Below are 25,644 nucleotides of genomic sequence, written 5' to 3' on the forward strand. Positions count from 1 at the left end.
GAAAAAGACCACCGTGTTCAGCGTGTGTCTCTGTGCTGCATAGGTTGACAATTCTGGTTTAATATCGGACTCGAGAGAAAGTGGGAGTAATCTTATAATATATTTGACTTTTCTGCGTAAATCATCAAATATTTCATTTCTGGTTAAGTTTTTGTGTTTCTTAAAACATCTAAAAAAAAAAAAAAACTTATGTAATTATTTTAGGAAGGTGACAATATGGATATTTTACATTATGCATTAAACTGCATTCAAAAAAATGATTCTTGGCTCTAATAAACATGAAGTAATATTTTAAAGTAAAATGTAACTGAAATATATGAAATTTAAAGTTTATTTATCCGAAAAAGTCAAACATAATGTGAATATGCTTAGTATGAAGTGAATCTGAACAAATAAAGTAAACTTTATTAACTAGATCACATAAAAAGGCTGAGCGTCACAGTCAAACACAGTTTACGTAAAAGTTTGCATTAACTAAAGCAAATCTGACTGAAGGTATTTAATTTATTCATATTGACTCAATATGATAGAAAAAATATTGTGTTAAATGCAACTCTTTACATTAAACTTATGCAATAAAATTACATGGAAAATTTACATGTAATTAAAATGCATCAAGTCAACATTTTTGGCTTAATTATTTTTTTGAGTGTGTAATGTCAAAATATGTCATTTTTGATAATGTTTAAAGTTACAATTATTTTCCAAATTCATGTATAATACAGATTTTGGTCATAATTTGGCTCTGCATATACCTATGTATAAATAAATAAATAAGTAAATAAATAAATAAGTTTTTTGTGTTTCTTGAAAATTTAAAAAAAAAAATGTAGGTATGTATTTTAGGAAGGCGACAATATGGATATTTTACATAATGCATTAGACTAATGTCTAAATATGAGTTTTTTTTTTATAGTGTTTAAAGCTCCAATTATTTTCTAAATTCATGTACAATACAGATTTTGGTCATAATTTGGCTCTGCATATGCCTATAAATAAATAAATAAATATTTTGTGTTTCTTGAAAAATCTGAAAAAAAAATGTAGAAATGTATTTTAGGAAGGTGACAATATGGATATTCTACGTTATGCATTAGACTAATGTCTAAATATGAGGTTTTTGACAGTGTTTAAAGCTCCACTTATTTTCCAAATTCATGAATAATATTGATTTTGGTCATAATTTGGCTCTGCATATACCTATGCATAAATTAATCAATCAATCAATCAATCAATCAATAAATAAATTTGTTTATTTGTGTTTCTTGAAAAATCTGAAAAAAAACCCAAAAAAACTTTGGTAAGTATTTTAGGAAGGTGACAATATGGATATTTTACATTATGCATTAAACTGTAATGTCAAAATATGTCGTTTTTGATAATGTTTAAAGTTACAATTATTTTCCAAATTCATGTATAATACAGATTTTGGTCATAATTTGGCTCTGCATACACCTATGTATAAATAAATAAGTAAATAAGTAAATAAATAAGTTTTTTGTGTTTCTTGAAAAATCTGGGGGAAAAAATGTAGGTATGTATTTTAGGAAGGCGACAATATGGATATTTTACATAATGCATTAGACTAATGTCTAAATATGAGGTTTTTCATAGTGTTTAAAGCTCCAATTATTTTCCAAATTCATGAATAATATTGATTTTGGTCATAATTTGACTCTGCATATACCTATGCATAAATAAATAAATAAGTTTATTTGTGTTTCTCGAAAAATCTGAAAAAAAAACCCAAAAAACTTTGGTAAGTATTTTAGGAAGGTGACAATATGGATATTTTACATTATGCATTAAACTGTAATGTCAAAATATGTCGTTTTTGATAATGTTTAAAGTTACAATTATTTTCCAAATTCATGTATAATACAGATTTTGGTCATAATTTGGCTCTGCATACACCTATGTATAAATAAATAAGTAAATAAGTAAATAAATAAGTTTTTTGTGTTTCTTGAAAAATCTGGGGAAAAAAATGAGGTTTTTCATAGTGTTTAAAGCTCCAATTATTTTCTAAATTCATGTACAATACAGATTTTGGTCATAATTTGGCTCTGCATATGCCTATTAATAAATAAATAAATAAATAAATAAATAAATAATTTGTGTTTCTTTAAAAATCTGAAGAAAAAAAAATGTAGGAATATATTTTAGGAAGGTGACAATATGGATATTCTACGTTATGCATTAGACTAATGTCTAAATATGAGGTTTTTGACAGTGTTTAAAGCTCCAATTATTTTCCAAATTCATGAATAATATTGATTTTGGTCATAATTTGACTCTGCATATACCTATGCATAAATAAATAAATAAATAAATAAGTTTATTTGTGTTTCTTGAAAAATCTGAAAAAAAACCCAAAAAAACTTTGGTAAGTATTTTAGGAAGGTGACAATATGGATATTTACCTTCGCCAGGAGGTATTGTGATCACTTTCCTTTGTGTGCGTGTTTGTTTGTTAGCAAGATAACTCAAAAAGTTACAGACAGATTTTCATGAAATTTTCAAGAAATGTTGATACTGGCACAAGGAAGAAATAATTAAATTTTGGTGGTGATGGGGGGGGGGGGGGGGGGGGGGGGGGGGCATCTGTCTTGGTGGAGGTCTGCGCTCTCTGAGTGCTTTGCTTGTTTACATTGTGCATTAGACTAATGTTGAAATGTGAGGTTTTTGATAATGTTTAAAGCTACAGTTATTTTCCAAATTCATGAATAATATTGATTTTGGTCATAATTTGGCTCTGCATATACCTATGCAAAACTCAATCAATCAATAAATCAATAAATACTTAAGTTTTTTTGTGTTTCTTGAAAAATCTAGAAAAAAAAAAACCCAAAATACTTATGCAGTTATTTTATGATGATATGGTGATATGGATATTTTATATTATACATTGAACTGTAATATCTGAATACAAGGTTTTTGATGATGTTTAAAGTTTTATTCTTTTCCAAATTCATGTATCATACTTATTTTTGTTCATATTTTTGCTCTGCATATTCCTATGCAAAAAACAAAAACAAAAACAAAAACTTAGGTAATTTTCTTAGGAAGGTGACAATATGGATATTTTACATAATGCATTAAACTGTAATGTCTAAATATGAGGCTTTTGATAGTGTTTAAAAGTTTTATTCTTCTCAAAATTCATGTATCATACTGACTTTTGGTCATATTTTGGCTCCGTATATGCAAAAAACAAAGAAAAACAAACAAACAAACAAACAAAAAAAATACTTGGGCAGTTATTTTAGGAAGGTGATGATATGGATATTTTACATTATGCATTCAACTGTCATGTCTAAATATGAGGTTTTTGCTACAATTCTTTTCCAAATTCATGTATAATACTGATTTTGATCATAATTTGGCTCTGCATATACCTATACATAAATAGATAGATAGATAGATAGATAGATAGATAGATAGATAGATAGATAGATAGATAGATAGATAGATAGATAGATAGATAGATAGATAGATAGATAGATAGATAGATAGATAGATAGATAGATAGATAGATAGATAGATAGATAGATAGATAGATAGATAGATAGGCAGTTATTTTAGGGAGGCAACAATGTGGACATTTTACATTATGTATTTGACTGAAATATCTAAATATGAAGTTTTTGATAGTGTTTAAAGTTTTATTCTTCTCAAAATTCATGTATCATACTGATTTTTGGTCATATTTTGGTTCTGTATTTGCAAAAAAAACAAACAAACAAACAAAAAAACTTCCTCAGTTATTTTAGGGAGGTGACAGTATGGGTATATTTAACTGTAATGTCTAAATAGGAGGTTTCTGCTCCCATTCTTTTCCTTCATGTATCTTACTGGTGTTTGATCATATTTTGGTTCTGCATATTCAACAGCTGGTTGTGAATGAGGTTTAGCAAAACACCTGCGGTACTGTACATCCACCGTGTTGCATTTATCCCCCACCACCCCGTCCCCTTCTCTATTTTATGCGGATGGTAGTGAAAAGCTTGCCGTCTTTCTTTCCCCCTTTTCTTCTTTCTTTCTTCCCCTCCTCATTTGTCCTGCACATCAGCCTGGATTTTCTCCTGTTGGGTCCCCCCTCGTTTGCATGAAGAGCCAGGTTGTGTGTATGTATGTATGTGTGTGTGTGTGTTTAGGAGGTGGGTGGAAGGGGGTGGGGGGTGGGGTGTTGGATGGGGGGGGGGGCAGCCAGCGGTTAGTGAGTGGCAGAGAGGTATGACAGAGAGTGAGTGACATGCAGAGAGTAATGAAGGTTTGTGTGTGGAGGGAAATGAATGAGTGAGTGAGTGTGAAAGCGAGAGAGAGAGAGAGAGAGGAGCGGGAAAGGGAGAGGAAGAGCGACATCAGGCCTCAGGGTCGCCGAGGTCAAGACCAACAAGCTCAGATGAAGGATAATCTGTGGAGGTCCGTTCCAGTGGGGGGTGAGGCCCCGGTGGAGCACGCCCATTCAGACTCTACCACACACTGCACAGCCCTCGCTCACTCGCTTTCTCTTCTGTCTCTTCTCCTTCATCCTCCCTTTCCCTCCCTTTTTGTTTCTTTCTCTTAAACCCACCCCTCCTATTTCTCTTGTTTCCTTTTTTTTTCCAACACAGTTGCAGCTGGATTTCAAAGAGGCTCTTTGCCAGCAGAAAAAGCTGAATGTTTTGCAGGCAGATCCCTCAGTCAGGCAGAGGCTGGGATTGTGGAATTCCTGCCTCCCACTCTTTAGGAACCGTTTTTTGCCCCTTCGGGGGCCCCTGCCATAACTGCCAGTGGCCTCCTCCTCCATCTCCATCTCCAGCCTCGAGCCAGGGCCCTGTTTGCAAATTGAGCCGGACAAAAACAGTGGGGTCTGGGGGGAAAAAAAAAGGGCCGACATTTCAGAAGGTGTGATACAGCAACAGCTGCCGCTCTTTTTTTACTCACCCGAAGAAATGATGGGTAAAAATATAAAAGAAAGAGGAACGAAAAATTAAATGATAGAATATATTTTTGTTTTTTTTGTTTGTTTTTTTTTTTTTTTTTACAATTTTTATTTCTCATTTTTATCAGTGCAATACAATCTCCTCAAATTGAGGAGGAGGAAAAGAACAGAAGAACAGAAAAACAAACAAGTGAAAAGAAAAGAACAGCCTGAGTTGGTGTCAGAATATTTAAGGTCCTTTAATAGATGCATTTGTCTCTGAATGTCAGCCATTTTCCCCAGTTTTTCATGAAGAGATTTTCTTTGAACTTCAGTTTATATGTGAGATGTTCCATGACAAGTTTCTCACCTATGATTGAAAGCCATTGTTTATAAGACGGAGCATCAGTCTGAAGCCAGTTCTTAGTCATGGCCTTCTTCCCTTCCACCAGGAGGCTCTTGACAAGATATCTGTCTCCTTTATGCACCGCTTCTTAGAATATGTTTTGAATGTAATTTAACACAAGCACAAAAGGAGAAATCTGTAAAGCTTTGTACAGCTGAGCAGAAGGATGTTCAAGCAGCCACAGTCTATAGTAGATATGGAATTTCAGAACATTTTGGAGATTGCTGTAGATTTTGTTTGTGTCTGGAAACACCTGTATTTTGACTTAGGTGGGCCTGCACAAGTTGCCAAAGGCCACTTTTCCACTTCAGTGTTTTCAGGAGTAAGAATGCTGAAATGAAAAACAACAAAAGGATAACGATATTAAAGATTAGTCAAAAAAAAAAAAAGCAGTATGTAATGATGGCTGCGGCCCATTGTGAAGATTCATGTCCTTTATAAACTCAGTTAATTCTGACGCTCTGAGCCACGTCAGGCTGTTCAGGTTCATTACGAGCTGTGGATGAAGTCGTTCCAACAAAATGAGCCGAAACAGCATTCAGATCTAAAATCCACATATTAGATTCCCTTACGTCTTAAATCTCTGATAAGGTTCGAAGTTTGACAATAATATGAAATCTTCTTCGTTTTCGTTCCAGCTGGATTGCGACACACCTGCTGTTTACTAATGTGTTCAGGGAATCGTATCAGATGTTTTTATCTTTACCTGTTACCTATTATATAACACACAGATTTCCCCTCTTATTCACCTCCTTTGCCCAGCGCTTGGCCTTACAGGATTATTTTCTCGGGCCCACACGAGCACAAAGCAGGTAGCATAGTTGGACGATAAAAAGCCTGCAAAAGCCCCGTTCATGTGCGAGACAGATGTTGTGCCTGTCGGTGTGCACCAATGAAGAGAGCCAGAGCATGAGTGAGTGAGATAGTTCAAGAAAAGAGGGGAGGGGAGGGGGGAATAGGAAGAGAAAAGGAGAGGAGGGGGGAGGTGGAAGAAGGGGGGAGGAAGCGAGGGTTAGTCAAACCTCACCTCCTTTACTTTGGAGAGAAAATAAGGGAAAGCAAAGGAGAGATCAAACACACTTAGGGCAGCAGATCCTCCACCCGTCAGCTCCACCACCATCATTCATGCACTGCCGGGCTGACAAAAGAGCCCCCCCATTAAGAAGACATGAACAGAGGGAGAGTCACATGACTATATTTACATGTATTAGTACGGAATGGGTAATATTACTCATACTTTTACTAATGGGGCTTAAAAATGTGATTAAAATGAGCACCGTTTTTACCAATTGTTGTATTTTTCTGCACATATTAAGGATGTTTGTAGATATTTAGAGCATTTGCACCTTCACATTGATGCACTGCCCGTTTTTTTTAACCCCTTCATGGCAGAAATGTGAGGAAAAGGTCAGGAAAGTGCAGAGAAATACAGCAAAATTTGATTTTTTGCATCAAGAAGGGGAGAGGTTGTCAATTTTTTGTCTCTAAAAGTTGCATTTTTCTGCACATATTAAGGATGTTTGTAGATATTTAGAGCAGTTGCACCTTCACATTGATGCACTGCCCATTTTTTAACCCCTTAGTAGCAGAAATGTGAAGAAAAAGCCAAATTCAAATTAGGTGTTTGGCATCAAGAAGGAGAGGGATTGACTTTTTTTTTTTTTTTTTAAGTTGTATTTTTCTGCACATATTAAGCATTTTTGGAGATATTTAGAACACTTGCACCTTCGCATTGATATGCCACCAATTTTTTAACCCCTTCATGGCGGAAATGTGAAGAAAAGGTCAGGATAGCGCAGAGAAATACAGCAAAATTAGACTTTTTGCATCAAGAAGGAAAGAGGTTGTCAATTTTTTTTCTCTAAAAGTTGCGTTTTTCTGCACATATTAAGCCTGTTTGTAGATATTTAGAGCAGTTGCACCTTCACATTGATGCACTGCCCATTTTTTAACCCCTTAGTAGCAGAAATGTGAAGAAAAAGCCAAATTCAAATTAGGTGTTTTGCATCAAGGAGAGGGATTGACGTGTTTTTTTTATTTATTTATTTTTTTTTTAAGTTGCATTTTTCTGCACATATTAAGCCTGTTTGGAGATATTTAGAACACTTGCACCTTCGCATTGATGAACTGCACATGTTTTTAACCCCTTCATGGTGGGAATGTGAAGAAAAGGTCAGGATAGTGCAAAGAAATACAGCAAAATTAGGTGTTTTTCATCAAGAAGGGGAGAGGTTATCAATTTTTATTCCCAAAAGTTCCATTTTTTCTGCACATATTAAGCCTATTTGTAGATATTTAGAGCAGTTGCACCTTGACATTGATGCACTGACCATTTTTTAACCCCTTAGTGGCAGAAATGTGAAGAAAAAGCCAAATTAGGTGTTTTGCATCAAGGAGAGGTATTGACTTTTTTTTTTTTTTTCAAAAGTTGTATTTTTCTGCACATATTAAGAATGTTTGTAGATATTTAGAACATTTGCACCTTCACACTGATGTGCTTTCATTAAGATATGTCCATTTTTTAACCCCTTCATGGAAATGTGAAGAAAAGGTCAGGAAAGTGCAGAGAAATACAGCAAAAATAGATGTTTTGCATCAAGAAGGGGAGAGGTTGTCAATTTTTATTCCCAAAAGTTGCATTTTTTTCTGCACATATTAAGCCTGTTTGTAGATATTTAGAGCATTTGCACCTTCACACTGATGTGCTTTCATTATGATCTGCCCATTTTTAACCCTTTCATGGCAGAAATGTGAAGAAAAGGTGCAAAAATAAATAAATAAAAAATAAAAATACTGCAAAATTAGATGTTTTGCATCAAGAAGAGGAGGGCCTAATAGAGCCTCCCATTAAGAAGACATGGACCAAGTATATTTACACGTATTATTATGTAATGTGTAATATTACTGATACTTTTTTTATTGGGCTTATAAATGTAATCCAAATGAGCACCATTTTTGGCATTTTTCTGCACATATTAAGAATGTTTTATATATTTAGAGCATTTGCACCTTCACATTGATGCACTTTTATTATGATCTGCCCATTTTTTAACCCCTTCATGGAAATGTGAAGAAAAGGTCAGGAGAGTGCAGAGAAATACAGCAAAATGATATGTTCTGCATTGAGAAGTGGAGGGGCTGACATTTTTATTCCCAAAAGTTGCATTTTTTTCTGCACATATTAAGCATGTTTGTAGATATTTAGAACATTTGCACCTTCACACTGATGTGCTTTCATTATGATCTGCCCATTTTTTAACCCCTTCATGGCAGAAATGTGAAGAAAAGGTCAGGATAGTGCAGAGAAATAGAGCAAAATAAGGTGTTTTGCATCAAGAAGGGGAGAGGTTGTCAATTTTTATTCCCAAAAGTTGCATTTTTCTGCACATATTAAGCATGTTTGTAGATATTTAGAGCAGTTGCACCTTCACATTGATGTGCTTTCATTGTGATCTGCCCATTTTAACCCCTTCATGGCAGAAATGTGAAGAAGAGGTGAAAAAAAAACAAAAAAAACAGCAAAATTAGATGTTTTGCATCAAGAGGGGGAGAGCCTAATAGAGCCTCCCATTAAGAAGACATGGACCAAGTATATTTACACATATTATTATGTAATGTGTAATATTACTAATACTTTTTTTTTATTGGGCTTATAAATGTAATCCAAATGAGCACCATTTTTGGCATTTTTCTGCACATATTAAGAATGTTTTACATATTTAGAGCATTTGTAACTTCACATTGATGCACTTTTATTATAATCTGCCCATTTTTTAACCCCTTCATGGCAGAAATGTGAAGAAAAGGTCAGGAGAGTGCAGAGAAATAGAGCAAAATTAGGTGTTTTGCATCAAGAAGGGGGGGTGGAGCTTTTTTTTTCTCTCCAAAAGTTGTATTTTTCTGCACATATGAAGCATGTTTGTAGATATTTAGAACATTTGCACATTCAAATTGATGCACTTTTATTGTGATCTGCCCATTTTTAACCCCTTCATGGTAGAAAAGTGAAGAAAAGGTCAGGAGAGTGCAAAGAAATGCAGCAAAATTAAATGTTTTGCATTAAGAAGTGGAGGGGCTGACAATTTTTATTCCCAAAAGTTGCATTTTTCTGCACATATGAAGCATGTTTGTAGATATTTTGAACATTTGCACCTTCACACTGACGCACTTTTATTATGATCTGCCCATTTTTTAACCCCTTCATGGCAGAAATGTGAAGAAAAGGTCAGGAGAGTGCAGAGAAATGCAGCAAAATTAGATGTTTTGCATCAAGAGGGGGATGCACAGCAGAGGACCGTACATGCAAGAGAGAGAGAAAGAGAGAAGTGAAGAGGATTTCCCTTGTAAAACACAACACCCAACAACCCCCTCCTCCTCCTCCTCCTCCTTCCTCCTCCTCACTCCACGCACTTTCCCTACCAGTGGTGGTGGTGGTGGTGTTAGGGCGGGCAGGGGCTCCCTGATAAAAACCTTTGGACTCTACAGAATGAGAGAGAGAGAGAGAGAGAGAGAGAGAGAGAGAGAGAGAGAGAGAGAGAGAGGAGTGAATGGAGGAGGATATTACTACTACTGCATGGACCTGGTGTTAGAGGAGCAAGTCACTCTCTGAGGCGCGCGCGGAGGCACAACAAACCAAGAGGAGCTGACGCGCAGACGCTGAACCTGGAGGTTTAATACTCTAGTTTATTTTACACATTTACTAAAGGTCCTGCTCAACAAGTAGATATTACAGGGCTGGCACTTTGCACATGACATCATTTTGCCTCTGGAGTTCACTCTTTTTTTTTGTTTTTTCCCGACTGATTCACCTTGCAGCCATATTTTGGATCAGGACGCACTAAATGATGGCACAAATTTCAGGTAAAAAGTCAGTGTAGGGTGAAAGGAGCTGAGTTAATCGGATTTATCAGCGCAAAAGGAGGTCTTGAAAAACTTTATTCGTCTTTTCCTCAGTAATAAAATAACTGTTTTTTTTTTTTTTTTTTTTGGTTGATTTAATTTTAAAACCGATCATGCGACGGTTGAATATTACTTTAAAAGTTGCCTTATAGATTTGGTAAAAGGCAAGCAGATCTATTTATAAAGTTTGATTTGTTTTTATCTTTTTAGCACATTGAACAAAATAGAAAATAAGACTTAAAACATGAATGGAGACGAGTGTTGCCTCTGAAAGGTCCGCGCAAAGTGCAGGAGATCTGCAGCTGCGCCCAGGGACAGTTCAGGTTAACTGTTATGAATGTTCTCTGTGATACTTAGGAAGCGTCACATCCTTATTAAATAGGCCTATTGGGAATTAATACTAAAGTTATAGGCCTTACAATAACCGCAACATGTAATAAACAGCCTACAGGTACCAAACTGTGAGTGTGATGTCAGTTTTCTGACTCTGATCCCCTTGGAATGCACTGATAGTTTATGTTTGATTACCTTCCGAATTTGTTCTGAGAGTTTATATTTGATTACTCGACTAAATTGCTAAAAAAAAAAAATACTTTAGTCTCCAAAGTCCAAAAAAGAAAAAACGAAAAAAAAAAAAAAAAAACCCCAAAAAACCGTTTCTTTATTGCTGAGGAAATGTGCGTAAAAATAAATCTAAAAATCTGGAGTGAGACTTTTTGCTGCTGATCTGGAACCAAAAGACAGATTTTCCAGAGTTAGAGCCATCTTTAAATCCTTTATTATTACAAAAGACAAAAAAAAAAAAAACAAAAAAAACATCACAGACTCTTCATAAAGTGCGAAAATGCTGTTGCTCAGACTACTGGCTGTATTTCTCGTCCTTATCACTAACACTTGGCTGCTAAACCCGGTTCGCTCCGACGCACTGAGCCGGTACAAACGCGCCATGGCACGGCGGGCGGACCGTGAGTTCTCAAGGATAACAGGTGAACCCTGCACCGTCTCTGTCGTCTGGAGGTCCCGACGACAGCCCCGCTCCCTCTCCCTCTCCTCTTCCCAACACCGCCCTCCAGTGGCTCGGCCGAGGACGCACACGAGCCGGAGAAAGAGCGCTCCTGCTCCTGTTTGTGCGGGAGGGTGCGCCGGGTTTGACACCGGGGTGTACCGGGTGGTGGAGGAGAAGGGAGGCTGGAGCGAACCGGAGGATGTGGTCACCGGAGTTGGAGACGGACAGTTCAGGAAAGACGCAAATGACGCCAATGTGCGCACCGTCCAGCCGCAGCAGGCCGGGGTGTCCGTGCGTAAAAGCCGCAGGCAGAGCGCACCCAGCTCCAGCTCCAGCTCCAGGTTCACCCGCAGCCTGGACGGGAAGTTCCCCTACGAGGAGGAGGTGAACTCCAGCTGGGAGAAAGTTTTCACCGACAGTTCCCGGGATCTCCAGGTTCTGTACAGGCTGCAAAAGGAGGATGGAGACCCCCAGACCTCCACAGGGAGCCCGGACGACGACAACTACTCCGGAGAAGAAGAAGAAGATGAAGATGAGGAGGTGGATCAGCCAGCGAGCCAGGCCGTCAGCAGCTCCTCGTCCTGGGGAAGCCCGGTGCCCAGGGTGCCCCCCTCCTGGATGAGCGCCCTGTACTTCAGCGGACGGAGGGAGCAGCTGAAGCTCAAATCTGCCGCAGGAGTGGAGCTGCCGAGGGCCAAGTTCAGCCTGGAGCTGTGGGTGAAGCCGGAAGGAGGCCAGAGCAACCCTGCGGTCATAGCAGGTGGGTGGACACTGAGCATGTGTGTGCGGAAAGACAGAGGTGGGCATGTCAGGGGGGTTCAGCAGACGTGTCCTCCTTCAGGATAGAGAGCACTGAGCCTGCATTAGACCCACCCCCAGTAAAAAAAAAAAAAAAAAAAAAAAAAATCATAGGTGCACACTGGAAAAAATCTAAATCTTACCAAGTGTATTTTTTTCATTTCTAGTCAAAATATCTCATCACACTTAAAATAAGACAGAATCACCTAAAGAGGAACTTTTCAGTGAGGTATAAGAACTTGTTTTTAGATAATAGATCTGGAAAATCTTATTTCAAGAAATGTTACCAAGATAATTTTTAGTTATTCCATTGGCTGATTTTTTTTTGTTTTTTTGCTTGAATTAAGCAAAAAAAAAAAAAAAAAAAAAAGTTGAATTAAGCAAAAAAAAATCTTGAATCAAGCAAAAAAATGTCGAATTAAGCAAAAAACAAATCTTGAATTAAGCAAAAAATCTTAAATTAAGCAAAAAAAATAAATCTTGAATTAAGCAAAAATAAAATTGAATTGAGCAAAACAAAACAAAAAATCTTGAATTAAGCAAAAAATCTTGAATTGAGCAAATAAAATCTTGAATTAAGCAAAACACAAATGTTGAATTAAGCAAAAATCTTAAATTAAGCAAAAAAAAAAAAAAAAAAAGTTGAATTAAGCAAAAAAAAAATCTTGAATCAAGCAAAAAAATGTCGAATTAAGCAAAAAACAAATCTTGAATTAAGCAAAAAATCTTAAATTAAGCAAAAAAAATAAATCTTGAATTAAGCAAAAATAAATTGAATTGAGCAAAACAAAACAAAAAATCTTGAATTAAGCAAAAAATCTTGAATTGAGCAAATAAAATCTTGAATTAAGCAAAACACAAATGTTGAATTAAGCAAAAATCTTAAATTAAGCAAAAAAAAAAAAAAAAAAAAAAAATCATAGGTGCACACTGGAAAAAATCTAAATCTTACCAAGTGTATTTTTTTCATTTCTAGTCAAAATATCTCATCACACTTAAAATAAGACAGAATCACCTAAAGAGGAACTTTTCAGTGAGGTATAAGAACTTGTTTTTAGATAATAGATCTGGAAAATCTTATTTCAAGAAATGTTACCAAGATAATTTTTAGTTATTCCATTGGCTGATTTTTTTTTGTTTTTTTGCTTGAATTAAGCAAAAAAAAAAAAAAAAAAAAAGTTGAATTAAGCAAAAAAAAAAATCTTGAATCAAGCAAAAAAATGTCGAATTAAGCAAAAAACAAATCTTGAATTAAGCAAAAAATCTTAAATTAAGCAAAAAAAAATAAATCTTGAATTAAGCAAAAATAAAATTGAATTGAGCAAAACAAAACAAAAAATCTTGAATTAAGCAAAAAATCTTGAATTGAGCAAATAAAATCTTGAATTAAGCAAAACACAAATGTTGAATTAAGCAAAAATCTTAAATTAAGCAAAAAAAAAAAAAAAAAAAAAAAAAAAAAATCATAGGTGCACACTGGAAAAAATCTAAATCTTACCAAGTGTATTTTTTTCATTTCTAGTCAAAATATCTCATCACACTTAAAATAAGACAGAATCACCTAAAGAGGAACTTTTCAGTGAGGTATAAGAACTTGTTTTTAGATAATAGATCTGGAAAATCTTATTTCAAGAAATGTTACCAAGATAATTTTTAGTTATTCCATTGGCTGATTTTTTTTTGTTTTTTTGCTTGAATTAAGCAAAAAAAAAAAAAAAAAAAAAAAAAAGTTGAATTAAGCAAAAAAAAATCTTGAATCAAGCAAAAAAATGTCGAATTAAGCAAAAAACAAATCTTGAATTAAGCAAAAAATCTTAAATTAAGCAAAAAAAATAAATCTTGAATTAAGCAAAATAAAATTGAATTGAGCAAAACAAAACAAAAATCTTGAATTAAGCAAAAAATCTTGAATTGAGCAAATAAAATCTTGAATTAAGCAAAACACAAATGTTGAATTAAGCAAAAATCTTAAATTAAGCAAAAAAAAAAAAAAAATCATGGGTGCACACTGGAAAAAATCTAAATCTTACCAAGTGTATTTTTTTCATTTCTAGTCAAAATATCTCATCACACTTAAAATAAGACAGAATCACCTAAAGAGGAACTTTTCAGTGAGGTATAAGAACTTGTTTTTAGATAATAGATCTGGAAAATCTTATTTCAAGAAATGTTACCAAGATAATTTTTAGTTATTCCATTGGCTGATTTTTTTTTGTTTTTTTGCTTGAATTAAGCAAAAAAAAAAAAAAAAAAAAAGTTGAATTAAGCAAAAAAAAAATCTTGAATCAAGCAAAAAAATGTCGAATTAAGCAAAAAACAAATCTTGAATTAAGCAAAAAATCTTAAATTAAGCAAAAAAAATAAATCTTGAATTAAGCAAAAATAAAATTGAATTGAGCAAAACAAAACAAAAAATCTTGAATTAAGCAAAAAATCTTGAATTGAGCAAATAAAATCTTGAATTAAGCAAAACACAAATGTTGAATTAAGCAAAAATCTTAAATTAAGCAAAAAAAAAAAAAAAAAAAAATCATAGGTGCACACTGGAAAAAATCTAAATCTTACCAAGTGTATTTTTTTCATTTCTAGTCAAAATATCTCATCACACTTAAAATAAGACAGAATCACCTAAAGAGGAACTTTTCAGTGAGGTATAAGAACTTGTTTTTAGATAATAGATCTGGAAAATCTTATTTCAAGAAATGTTACCAAGATAATTTTTAGTTATTCCATTGGCTGATTTTTTTTTGTTTTTTTGCTTGAATTAAGCAAAAAAAAAAAAAAAAAAAAAAAAGTTGAATTAAGCAAAAAAAAAAATCTTGAATCAAGCAAAAAAATGTCGAATTAAGCAAAAAACAAATCTTGAATTAAGCAAAAAATCTTAAATTAAGCAAAAAAAATAAATCTTGAATTAAGCAAAAATAAAATTGAATTGAGCAAAACAAAAAAAAAAAAATCTTGAATTAAGCAAAAAATCTTGAATTGAGCAAATAAATCTTGAATTAAGCAAAACACAAATGTTGAATTAAGCAAAAATCTTAAATTAAGCAAAAAAAAAAAAAAAAAATCTTGAATGAAGCAAAAAAAAAAAAAAAGAATCGAGCAAAAAAAAAAAAATCTTGAATTCAGCTAAAAAAAAACTTGAGTCAAGCAAAAATTAAATAAATAATTGAATTGAGCAAAAATTATATATATATATATATATCTTGAATTAAGCAAAAAAACAAATCTTGAATTAAGCAAAAAATCTTGAATTAAGCAAAAAAAAAAAACAAAACAAAACAAACAAAAAAAAAATCTGCCAATGGAACGAGTGAAAATTATCTTGGTAAGATTTCTTGAAATAAGATTTTCTGGATCTATTGTCTAAAAACAAGTTCTTATGTCTCACTGAAAAGTTCCTCTTCAGGTGATTATGTCTTATTTTAAGCGTGATGAGATATTTTGAATAGAAATAAGAAAAGATTTGGATTTTTTTTCCAGTGCAACAGTATGCCCAATAGGGGACAACCATTGGACTCCAGCAATTAATATATAGACATATTTTTATTTCCAAATGGTGAATATGAGCTTATGCAGACACTGAATCTCTAACATAGTCTCATTCATGGAGTCAATCAGTGCAAAGTTCAGGTTCAGGTTAAAATGTGTGGAGGTCTACTCCAGTTTCAAGTATTCCTAAAATCATCTAAAAACAGAGCTGTGTTGATCCATAATGTAAATATATTGATTACTGATTGAATATAATTAACCCATAAAGACCCAGACATCCATCAGGGACCAAAACCATCTACTGACATATATTATTTGGTATAAAAACCTCTGAATTTAGTCTGAACTTTTATGAACATCTATATGGTCAGTAAATTAAATATAGGAAAATACATGGTTTTGACGGAAAAATTGAAAAAACAGAAGATAATATAGCTATAAATGGTGATAAACTACTTAGTAAAAGTGTATTAAAGTACCAAAAGACAACCTCGAAAGACCCAAACATCCACTACTGACAAAAACCATCTACTGATCTAAACTGTTTAATACCTGTTGATCCACTAATCCTATCAATACATGTAAATAATTGGTGTAAAATACAGTTGTTCATCTTTTCATGGTCATCAGATATGACCCATTTGGATGTTCAGAGGCTCCGTGGTTACCGTGGAAATGCCGTCATCTTCTACAACATTGATTCACCAGTAAAACCCATGGAGTTGCTGAAAAAAGCTCTGTGTTTTGATATAATGAACTGTGAATTTACTCTAAGTTTTTAGGAACATCTACATGATATGTGAATTAAAAATTGGAAAATACATAATTTACACCAAAAAAAGCAAAATACATAGGATAATATAAAAGAAATTGGAAATAAATGAGTTAAGAAAGGTAGAAATAGAAGAAAATTAATTTGGGAACTGGCACAAAAGTATCACTGGATCAATGACAGTGGATGGAAATGCTTGGTTTACGCTTAGTTAATGATAGATTTTACTAAAAAAGTCACTTTTTCATCAGTTTTCTCTGTTTTTAGTGCAATAACCCTCAACTTTAATCTGAACTTTTATAAACATCTTCATGATCAGTGAATTAAATACAAGAAAATACCTGATTTATGCTGATAAAATGTAAAATACAAAGGATACTATTGTAATAAATGGTGATAAATCATCGAAGAAAGGGTAAATATAGAGAAAAAATTCATTTGGGAACTGCCACAGAAGTAGAACTGGGTCTTTATGGGATAAGGTAGTGTTTTCCAACCTTGGGGTCACCTGAAATTTCTAGCAATTGATAAAAAAAAAAAAAAAAAAAATTACTAATAAAATTTTTGTTTTAATGATTCAATACATATTTCATTATAATTAAAACATCGCACACTTTTCCTACAAAAAAATCAGTTCAAATTAGGGATTTTTTGCTAAAAACCGATATGCCGATATTGTCCAACGCTTAATTTCTGATTCCGATGTCTACCGATACTGCTGCCGATATATGTGGGATATTAAACTAATTTTAGGTAACATCACATATCTCCTGTCATGGAATTAACACATTATGCCTAATTTTATTGTGATGCCCCATTGGATGCATTCTCAAATGCAACAAGGCTTTCAAAATGTAAACACTGTCTGTGCAAAGAATACATACTTCAACTGAAGTTGTGGAAAAAATGCCATATTTATTTATTTTCTCTCCTTCCCTCCATGAGTCTGTTACAGTGTGGCAACTCTACTGTACAGTTTTGAAAAGTGCACATTTCTTTCAGCTACAAACAATGCTTCATTTACGCGTCGGTAAATGCCGGCGAAATCAAGGCATTATTTTATTGGTTTTAATGATTGGCAAAAAAAACCGATAACGATATTCACCGATATTACATTTTTATGCCAATATCGGTCTGATAATATCGGTGGGCTGATATTATCGGACATCCCTAGTTCAAATAAAATGCAGGATATAATATCTGAGAGGACGTGTCTTGATTGACCTGATCATGTGACTGTCAAATGTTCATTGTGGTCGGTTTCAGATGCTGCAGCTCTTTCATAATTCCTAGTTTGAGTTCTTGTTTGTTCAGTATTAATTGTCAGCCTTGTAAATCCAAGCTGGACTGAGTGTACATATCCTGACCAAGGAAAATCAAATTCTCCCTTTGTGCAGTAATCTACACCTGGCTTTTCTGCCTCCGTCCATAATAATATACATTATACAGACTAAATGTCATCTAAAATTAACCTTTATTTGCAACATTGTATAGCAAACTATTTCATGATCAAAAACAAATTACTTTTAGCAAAAAAATCTCCTTGGTCACCAGAAATTTGTGATGTTAAAATGGGGTCACGAGCCAAAATAGGTTGGAAACCACTGGGATAAGGTGAATTGTGTGTTTTTTATTGTATAACTACATTCATTTCCACCATAAAATGGCAGCTATAAGTTATAAATCTGTGCATAAACATTCCCCACAATGCAGGAAATGATGTGTTGGATACTCAGTATTTGTATGAGGAGGAAGCCCAGATCCTGGCTCAACGTGTGCCCCCCAGTGTTCACCAAAAACCTGTTTACAGGCTGATTTCCTTCCAGCTCACTGTTTCCACTTGTGAGCTCTCCAGTCTCTGAGTAGGTGGCGTTGGTGACTGGACCTCTGCCTGCATGACAGGCAAGAATATTTCCTCTGGCACCAGCTGTGGATTATGTTGTAAGTAACAAGTTTATGGCAGCCAGCTGTGGACTTTACATCTATATACTGTATTTGTGCAAGTTTTGTAGCAGGACATGCCAATATTATCCTTATATCTGCTGAGAAGTGTCGATGTATCGGTTAATTTAACCCATAAAGACCCAAACACACACCGACGACCGAAACAAACTACTGATCTAAACCATTTAATACCTGCTGATCCACTAATCCTATTAATACATGTAAATATTTGGTGTAAAACACAGTTATTCATCTTTTCATGGTCATCAGATATGACCCATTTGGACGTTCAGAGGCTCTGTAGTCACCATGGAAACACCATCATCTTCTACAACATTAATTCACCAGTAAAACCCATGGAGTTGGATTGTAGATGCTTGTTTTTAAATAAAATCAACAAAAATAAATAAATAAATAAATAAGCAAAAAAAATACAAAAAAAACCAAACAAACAAACAAAAAAACAAACAATAAAATCAGCAGCAAAATAAACAAAACCAGCCAAAGTAAAAAATAACATGAATAAAAATGAGTAATAAATCAAAAAAAAAAATTAGTAACATGAACAAAAATGAGACACAAACTGAACAAAATTGAAGGAAAAATAACAAAATAGGCCAAAAAAATGTAGAAAAATAAACAAAATATGCAAAAACTTGAGCTAAAAATGAAGAAAAGTTCAGCCAAACCAGTCAATAACATGAATAAAATAAATAAAATGAATAAAAAATGAAAAAATAATCAACAGGAACAAAATTACCCACAAATTATACAAACTTGAAGAAATATGTTGAAATAACTGTTGTAAAATACAGTTCTTCATCTTTTCATGGTCATCAGATATGACCCATTTGGACGTTCAGAGGCTCCGTAGTTACCACGGAAACACCGTCATGTTCTACAACATTAATTCACCAGTAAAACCCATGGAGTTGGATTGTAGATGCTTGCTTTTGAATAAAATCAACAAAAGTAAATAAATAAATAAGCCAAAAAAAATAACTGAATGGAAAAAAAAAACCAACAACATTAAAATAAGCAACAAAATAAACAAAAATAGCTAAAGTAAAAAATAAAATGAATAAAAATGACTAATATATCAATAAAATAATTAGTAACATGAACAAAAATGTGACACAAACTGAAAAAAATTGAAGGAAAAAAAAAAAAAAATAGGCAGTTCATTGAATAGCCAATAAAATGAACCAGAACAGCCAAAGTAGTCAATAAAATGAATAAAATTAATTTAAAAAATGTAAAAAATAATCATCAAGAACAAAATTAGCCGCAAATTAAACAAACTCGAAGAAAAACCTTAAAATAATTGGTGTAAAATACAATTACTCATCTTTTCATGGTCATCAGATATGATTTATTTGGACGTTCAGAGGCTCCATAGCTACCATGGAAACACCGTCATCTTCTACAACATTAATTCACCAGTAAAACCTATGGAGTTAGATTGTAGACGCTTGCTTTGGAACAAAATCAACAAAAATGAATTTTAAAAAAATTAACTGAGAAGAAATTTAAAAAACAAACAAACAAACAAAAAAACAAACAATAAAATCAGCAACAAAATAAACAAAACCAGCCAAAGTAAAAAATAACATGAATAAAAATGAGTAATAAATCAAAAAAATAATTAGTAACATGAACAAAAATGAGACACAAACTGAACAAAATTGAAGGAAAAATAACAAAATAGGCCAAAAAAATGTAGAAAAATAAACAAAATATGCAAAAACTTGAGCTAAAAATGAAGAAAAGTTCAGCCAAACCAGTCAATAACATGAATAAAATAAATAAAATGAATAAAAAATGAAAAAAATAATCAACAGGAACAAAATTACCCACAAATTATACAAAATTGAAGAAATATGTTGAAATAACTGTTGTAAAATACAGTTCTTCATCTTTTCATGGTCATCAGATATGACCCATTTGGACGTTCAGAGGCTCCGTAGTTACCACGGAAACACCGTCATCTTCTACAACATTGATTCACCAGTAAAACCCATGGAGTTAGACCAATGACAGTAGATGGAGATGCTTCTTTTATATTCAATTAATGATAGATTTTGCCTAAAAAGATACTTTTTCTTATGATTTACATGTAGTTGAGTTTGAAGTCAAGTCATATTCTGAGTAAATCTCATGTAGAAAAGTGGTTTAGTGGCTTCTGCAGATTCTTTCAAAATAAAAAAAACAAAAAAACAAAAAACTGTTTTCAGCATTTCTTGTTCATTTTAGGGGAAAATAACATTATTGTGTTGATATATTTGTGTAAAAGCAACTGCATGAGCTGTAAATGTAGCTAATAGCATTGTTCCTTTAACCCCTGAAGGCCTAAACGTCCTCTAGCGTCCAAAACCATCTACTGATCTAAACTGTTTAATACCTGTTGATCCACTAATCCTATCAATACATGTAAATAATAGGTGTAAAATACAGTCATTTATCTTGTCATGGTCAGCAGATATGACCCATTTGGATGTTCAGAGGCTCCGTAGTTACCATGGAAACACTGTCATCTTCTACAACATTAATTCACCGGTAAAAGCCATGGAGTTGGATCAATGACACTTGTTTTATGTTTCGTTAATGATGCATTTTGCTGAAAAAGTCGCTTATTCTTCAGTTTTCTCTGTCTCTGATATGATAACCCTCAACTTTAATCTGAGCTTTTATGAACATCGACATGACCAGTGAATTAAATATAGGAAAATACTTGATGTTCACTGAAAAAATGCGAAACACAGAGGATTATATTATAATAAATGGCGGTAAATCACATAACAAAATTTAAATGCAGAGAAAAAACTGTTCTGCAACTGACACATAAGTAGGACCGGGTCTTTATGGGTTAATATCGTCTTGGCTTTAGTTACATCCGCGTTGACAAAAATAATCGTTATGATGCATGTAATGGGATAATGATACTGATGTATTCATGAAGATAAAGAGTGGATCATATAGCCTGTAGGGGCGATGATTAGGATGATGGTCCATCACATGATTATGGGTTTAAGACTGATTCTGTGATGAGTTATCTGATGACAGGAGTGTTTCTGAACAGTATTTAACCCTTAAAGACCCAAACAGCCACCGTCGACCAAAACCATCCACTGATCTGACATGTTTCATAACTTCTGATCCACTAATCCTATCAATCCATGTAAATAATTGGTGTAAAATACAGTTTGTCATCTTTTCATGGTTATCAGATATGACCCATTTGGACGTTCAGAGGCTCCTTAGTTACCATGGAAACACCGTCATCTTCTACAACAGTGATTCACCAGTAAAACCCATGGAGTTGGATCGATGACAGTGCATGGACATGCTTGTTTTATGTTCAGTTGATAGATTTGACTGAAAAATTTATTTTTTCTTCAGTTTTCTGTTTTTTTTATGTAAAAACCTCTGAATTTACTCTGATTTTTTTTTTAACATCTTCATTAAATATAGGAAAATACATTATTTACACTGAAAAATGGAAAAATACACAGGATAATATTACACTAAATGATGATAAATCACTTAAGAAAGGTTAAAAAGGGAGAAAATTTGATTTGGGAACTGACACTAAGGAAACATTGGGTCTTTGTGGGTGCAATTGTAAAAATACAGTTTGTCATCTTTTCATGGTCATCAGATGTGACCCATTTGGACGTTCAGAGGCTCCGTAGTTACCATGGAAACACCGTCATCTTCTACAACATTGATTCACCAGTAAAACCCATGGAGTTGGATTGTAGACGCTTGCTTTTGAACAAAATTAACAAAAATGAATAAAAAAAAAATAACAAAGAAGAAATAAAAAAAACCCCAAAAAAACAATAAAATCAGCAACAAAATAAACAAAAACAGCCAAAGTAAAAAAATAAAATGAATAAAAATGAGTAACAAATCAACAAAATAATTAGTAACATGAACAAAAATGAGACACAAACTGAACAAAATTGAAGGAAAAATAACAAATAGGCAAAAAAAAAAAAAAAAATGTAGAAAAATAAAGAAAATATGCAAAAACTTGAGCTAAAAATGAAAAAAAGTTCAGCCAAAGCAGTCAATAAATGAATAAAATAAATAAAATGAATAAAAAATGGAAAAAAAATAATCAACAGGAACAAAATTACCCACAAATTATACAAAATTGAAGAAATATGTTGAAATAACTGTTGTAAAATACAGTTCTTCATCTTTTCATGGTCATCAGATATGACCCATTTGGACGTTCAGAGGCTCCGTAGTTACCATGGAAACACCGTCATCTTCTACAGCATTGATTCACCAGTAAAACCCATGGAGGTGGATCAGTGACAGTGGATGGAGATGCTTGTTTATACCTTCATTTTTTTCATATCTTTGCTGAAAAAGTCACTTTTTCTTCAGATTTCTGTGTTTTGATATTATAACGTTGGAATTTACTTGAAGTTTATACTTGGTTTATGTTCAGTTAATGATAGATTTGACTGAAAAAGTTACTTTTTCATCAGTTTTCCCCGTTGTTTGGTATAATAATCCTCAAGTTTAATCTGAGTTTTTATGAACAATTTCATGATCAGCAAATTGAATATAAGAAAATATGTGATTTACACTGAAAATGAAAAATACAGAGGATAATATTATAATAAATGGTGGTAAATCACTTAAGAAAGGTTAAATAGGGAGAAAAATTCATTTGGGAACTGCCACAGAAGTACAACTAGGTCAGTATGGGTTAAAGTATGTAACCAATGTGCGTTTCCTGCATTGGTTTTCATTGATTCTGCAGACGCACTGATCTGATACAAACGTCACATGACTTCGCCTTCAGATAAACATCAGTGTTTTTCCAGCGACCCCCGCGTTAAGAATGTAAAATGTGAAAAATCTGCACGTTTGACAGAACAACACATACATCAAACAAATTGAACAGGATAAAAGCGCTATGGTGCAGCACCGCAGCTGTCCAGATAGTGAGAGAGACCACAAACTGTTATGTCCGCTCACATTTACTCTGATCAAAGATCCCACTCCATTACTCAACTTTTTCCCCCCTCATTGCTTCCTTATGTGAAGGCGGCATTTTGTGGCATGGCCTGTTCTCTTTGTAGTGTCCCAAAGGAATCTGACAAAACAGTAAAAAAAAAAAAAAATCAATTGTTTCAGCCAGAAATTACATCCAGTGAGTGGACAGTGATGATCGTATATGTGTATTTGTGTCCGTCTATCTATTAGACTGTGCTGCTGAAGAAACAATATGATCCTAATTTTTATTTAACCCATGAAGACCCAGTGCTACTTTTGTGTCAGTTCCCAATTTTTTCTCTATCTTTCACTCTGTTTTGTAATTTATCACCATTTATTATAATATTATCTTCTATATTTTGCATTTTTTTCTGTGAAAATCATGCATTGTCCTCGATTTAATTCACTGATTGTGTAGATAGTCATAAAAGGTCAGTAGTCGCTTTCCCATTGACCCTCAAATTTCGCAAATATAACTTGCGCATAAAAATGTACCTAATGGAAAAACGACAATTTTGCCAAAAGTCTCATTTTTTGATGAAAAGCTTTTGCACGGGCAAGAGGTGGTTTTTCAGGCGTAGCGCAAATGGTATATCACGCAAAACTGCAATGGAAAGACCTTTTTTCGCAACTAAAGTAAGGTGAATAAAAAAAAACGGATGTTGATGTACGTTACAACAAGCGAAGAAGAAGAAACTTATCGCGGTATGTGTGGACACACCAGGAAACCCAGTCATTTTTAATTTAGTACGAGATAGAGGGGTAAAATATAATAATAATGAATATATCGGTAAATCAACACCATATTTGCATTCGTCGCCATGTTTATGGAATGACTTCTCGTGTCATCTCGCGATAATAAATAAACAAATCATCGCATTTGTGATTTAATGGAAAACCGACATTACAAACTTCTGTTTTTTCGACATTTTGTAAATATCAGTAAAGTTTTGCGCAGATGTCCAATGGAAAAGCGACTAGTGTATCTTTTGATGATTGGATTTTCTTTTCAGTAACAAAAGAAAAACTAGTGGTTAATTGTTTTTTGTTCTAAAATAGAAGAATTAAAATTGAATTTCAAGGCTTTTTTTTTTTTTTTTTTAAACATATATATGTAAATGATAAGTTGAGGCATAATATTGTTAAAATTGCCCTTATTTTTCTTTTAAAAAACTGTTTTTTTTTTCAGGTCACTCTCTTATTTTTTGTATGGATAGTTTGCAAATGTAAATATTTTCATGATTTACTTTTTTTTTTTGCACTTTTGTCATTATTGTAGGTAATTGTGTTATTAATATGAACAGTCTGAAATATCTAAGGAAAATTAAGTGCAATTTTAACAATATTCTGCCTGTTACTAAACGCTTTGTGCCTTTGTAGATCTGATCTGTAATACACATGTATGAATTATAAGTTGATGCATAATATTATTAAAATTGCACTTATTTTCTTTTAAAAAACACTTTTCTTCAAGTTTCTCACATATTTTTTGTTTGGATAGTTTGCAAATGTAAATATTTTCATGATTTACTGTTATTTTTTTTGGACTTTTGTCCTCATTTATAGGTTATTATGTTATTATTTTACTGGTCTGGCCTACTTGAGAATGTAGAACCTGAAAGAAAATGAGTTTGACACCCCTGTTGTAGAAGATGATGGTGTTTCCACGGTAACTACGGAGCCTCTTAACGTCCAAATGGGTCATATCTGATGACCATGAAAAGACGATAAACTGTATTTTACACCAATTATTTACATGTATGAGTAGGATTAGTGGATCAACAGGTATTAAACAGTTTTAGATCAGCAGATGCTTTTGGATATTTGGGTCTGCATTATTTATTATTGAAGATTTTTTTGGTCTAATGTCTCTTTGTGCAACGTAAAAGGAATTATTTGCAAAGATTAACCAGTGCGAAATTATTATCCACGTCTCATGTTCATCTCAGCTACACTGTGTTTTAGTATGTGGCTTATTTGACTTATTGCTTTGGATTTGTGGCTGAAAAACGGTTGCATCAGTCAGGAAAAAGGCGTCAGTATTCTTTGAGTCGTTAAACCTTTATGGTGAATATATCTAGGGGAAGTAAACTGAAAGGAAATAACTATAATTACAATAAAACAATGGTGAGAAAGTAATGAAAGGCAAATGTTTAAGACCAGTAAAACCTTAAGAATAATTGCCGCAGTTAAACTGAATGACTCAACTAAAACATGAACAGCTCGAAGTAAAATATGATAGAATAAAACATTTAAAATGCCCCGAGGATAAAAATTAGACAAGTTTAAGATCTTGCTGCAAATTATTCCATGTTGCAGGTGCAATACGACTATAGCTTAAGTTTCCAGTCTTGGTAGAAAGTAGCTGGCAAGTAAATAATAATAAAATATTGTGTCTGTATGAT

At 33.3% G+C, this 25,644-nt stretch overlaps 1 protein-coding gene across 1 annotated transcript in view; it reads left to right on the plus strand.

Annotated features, from left to right (window-relative positions):
* The first annotated feature begins 10,818 nt into the window (after window positions 1-10,818).
* The window catches only part of pappa2 (pappalysin 2), a 161,833-nt gene continuing 147,007 nt past the window's right edge, over window positions 10,819-25,644 (plus strand). Inside the window, exon 1 of the mRNA XM_030160644.1 lies at window positions 10,819-11,977. Within this exon, the coding sequence (XP_030016504.1) occupies window positions 11,056-11,977 (922 nt within the window). The 5' untranslated portion in view covers window positions 10,819-11,055. The remainder of the gene's footprint in view (window positions 11,978-25,644) is intronic.

The sequence above is a fragment of the Sphaeramia orbicularis genome, chromosome 17 (assembly GCF_902148855.1).
Source record: "Sphaeramia orbicularis chromosome 17, fSphaOr1.1, whole genome shotgun sequence".
NCBI lineage: Eukaryota > Metazoa > Chordata > Actinopteri > Kurtiformes > Apogonidae > Sphaeramia > Sphaeramia orbicularis.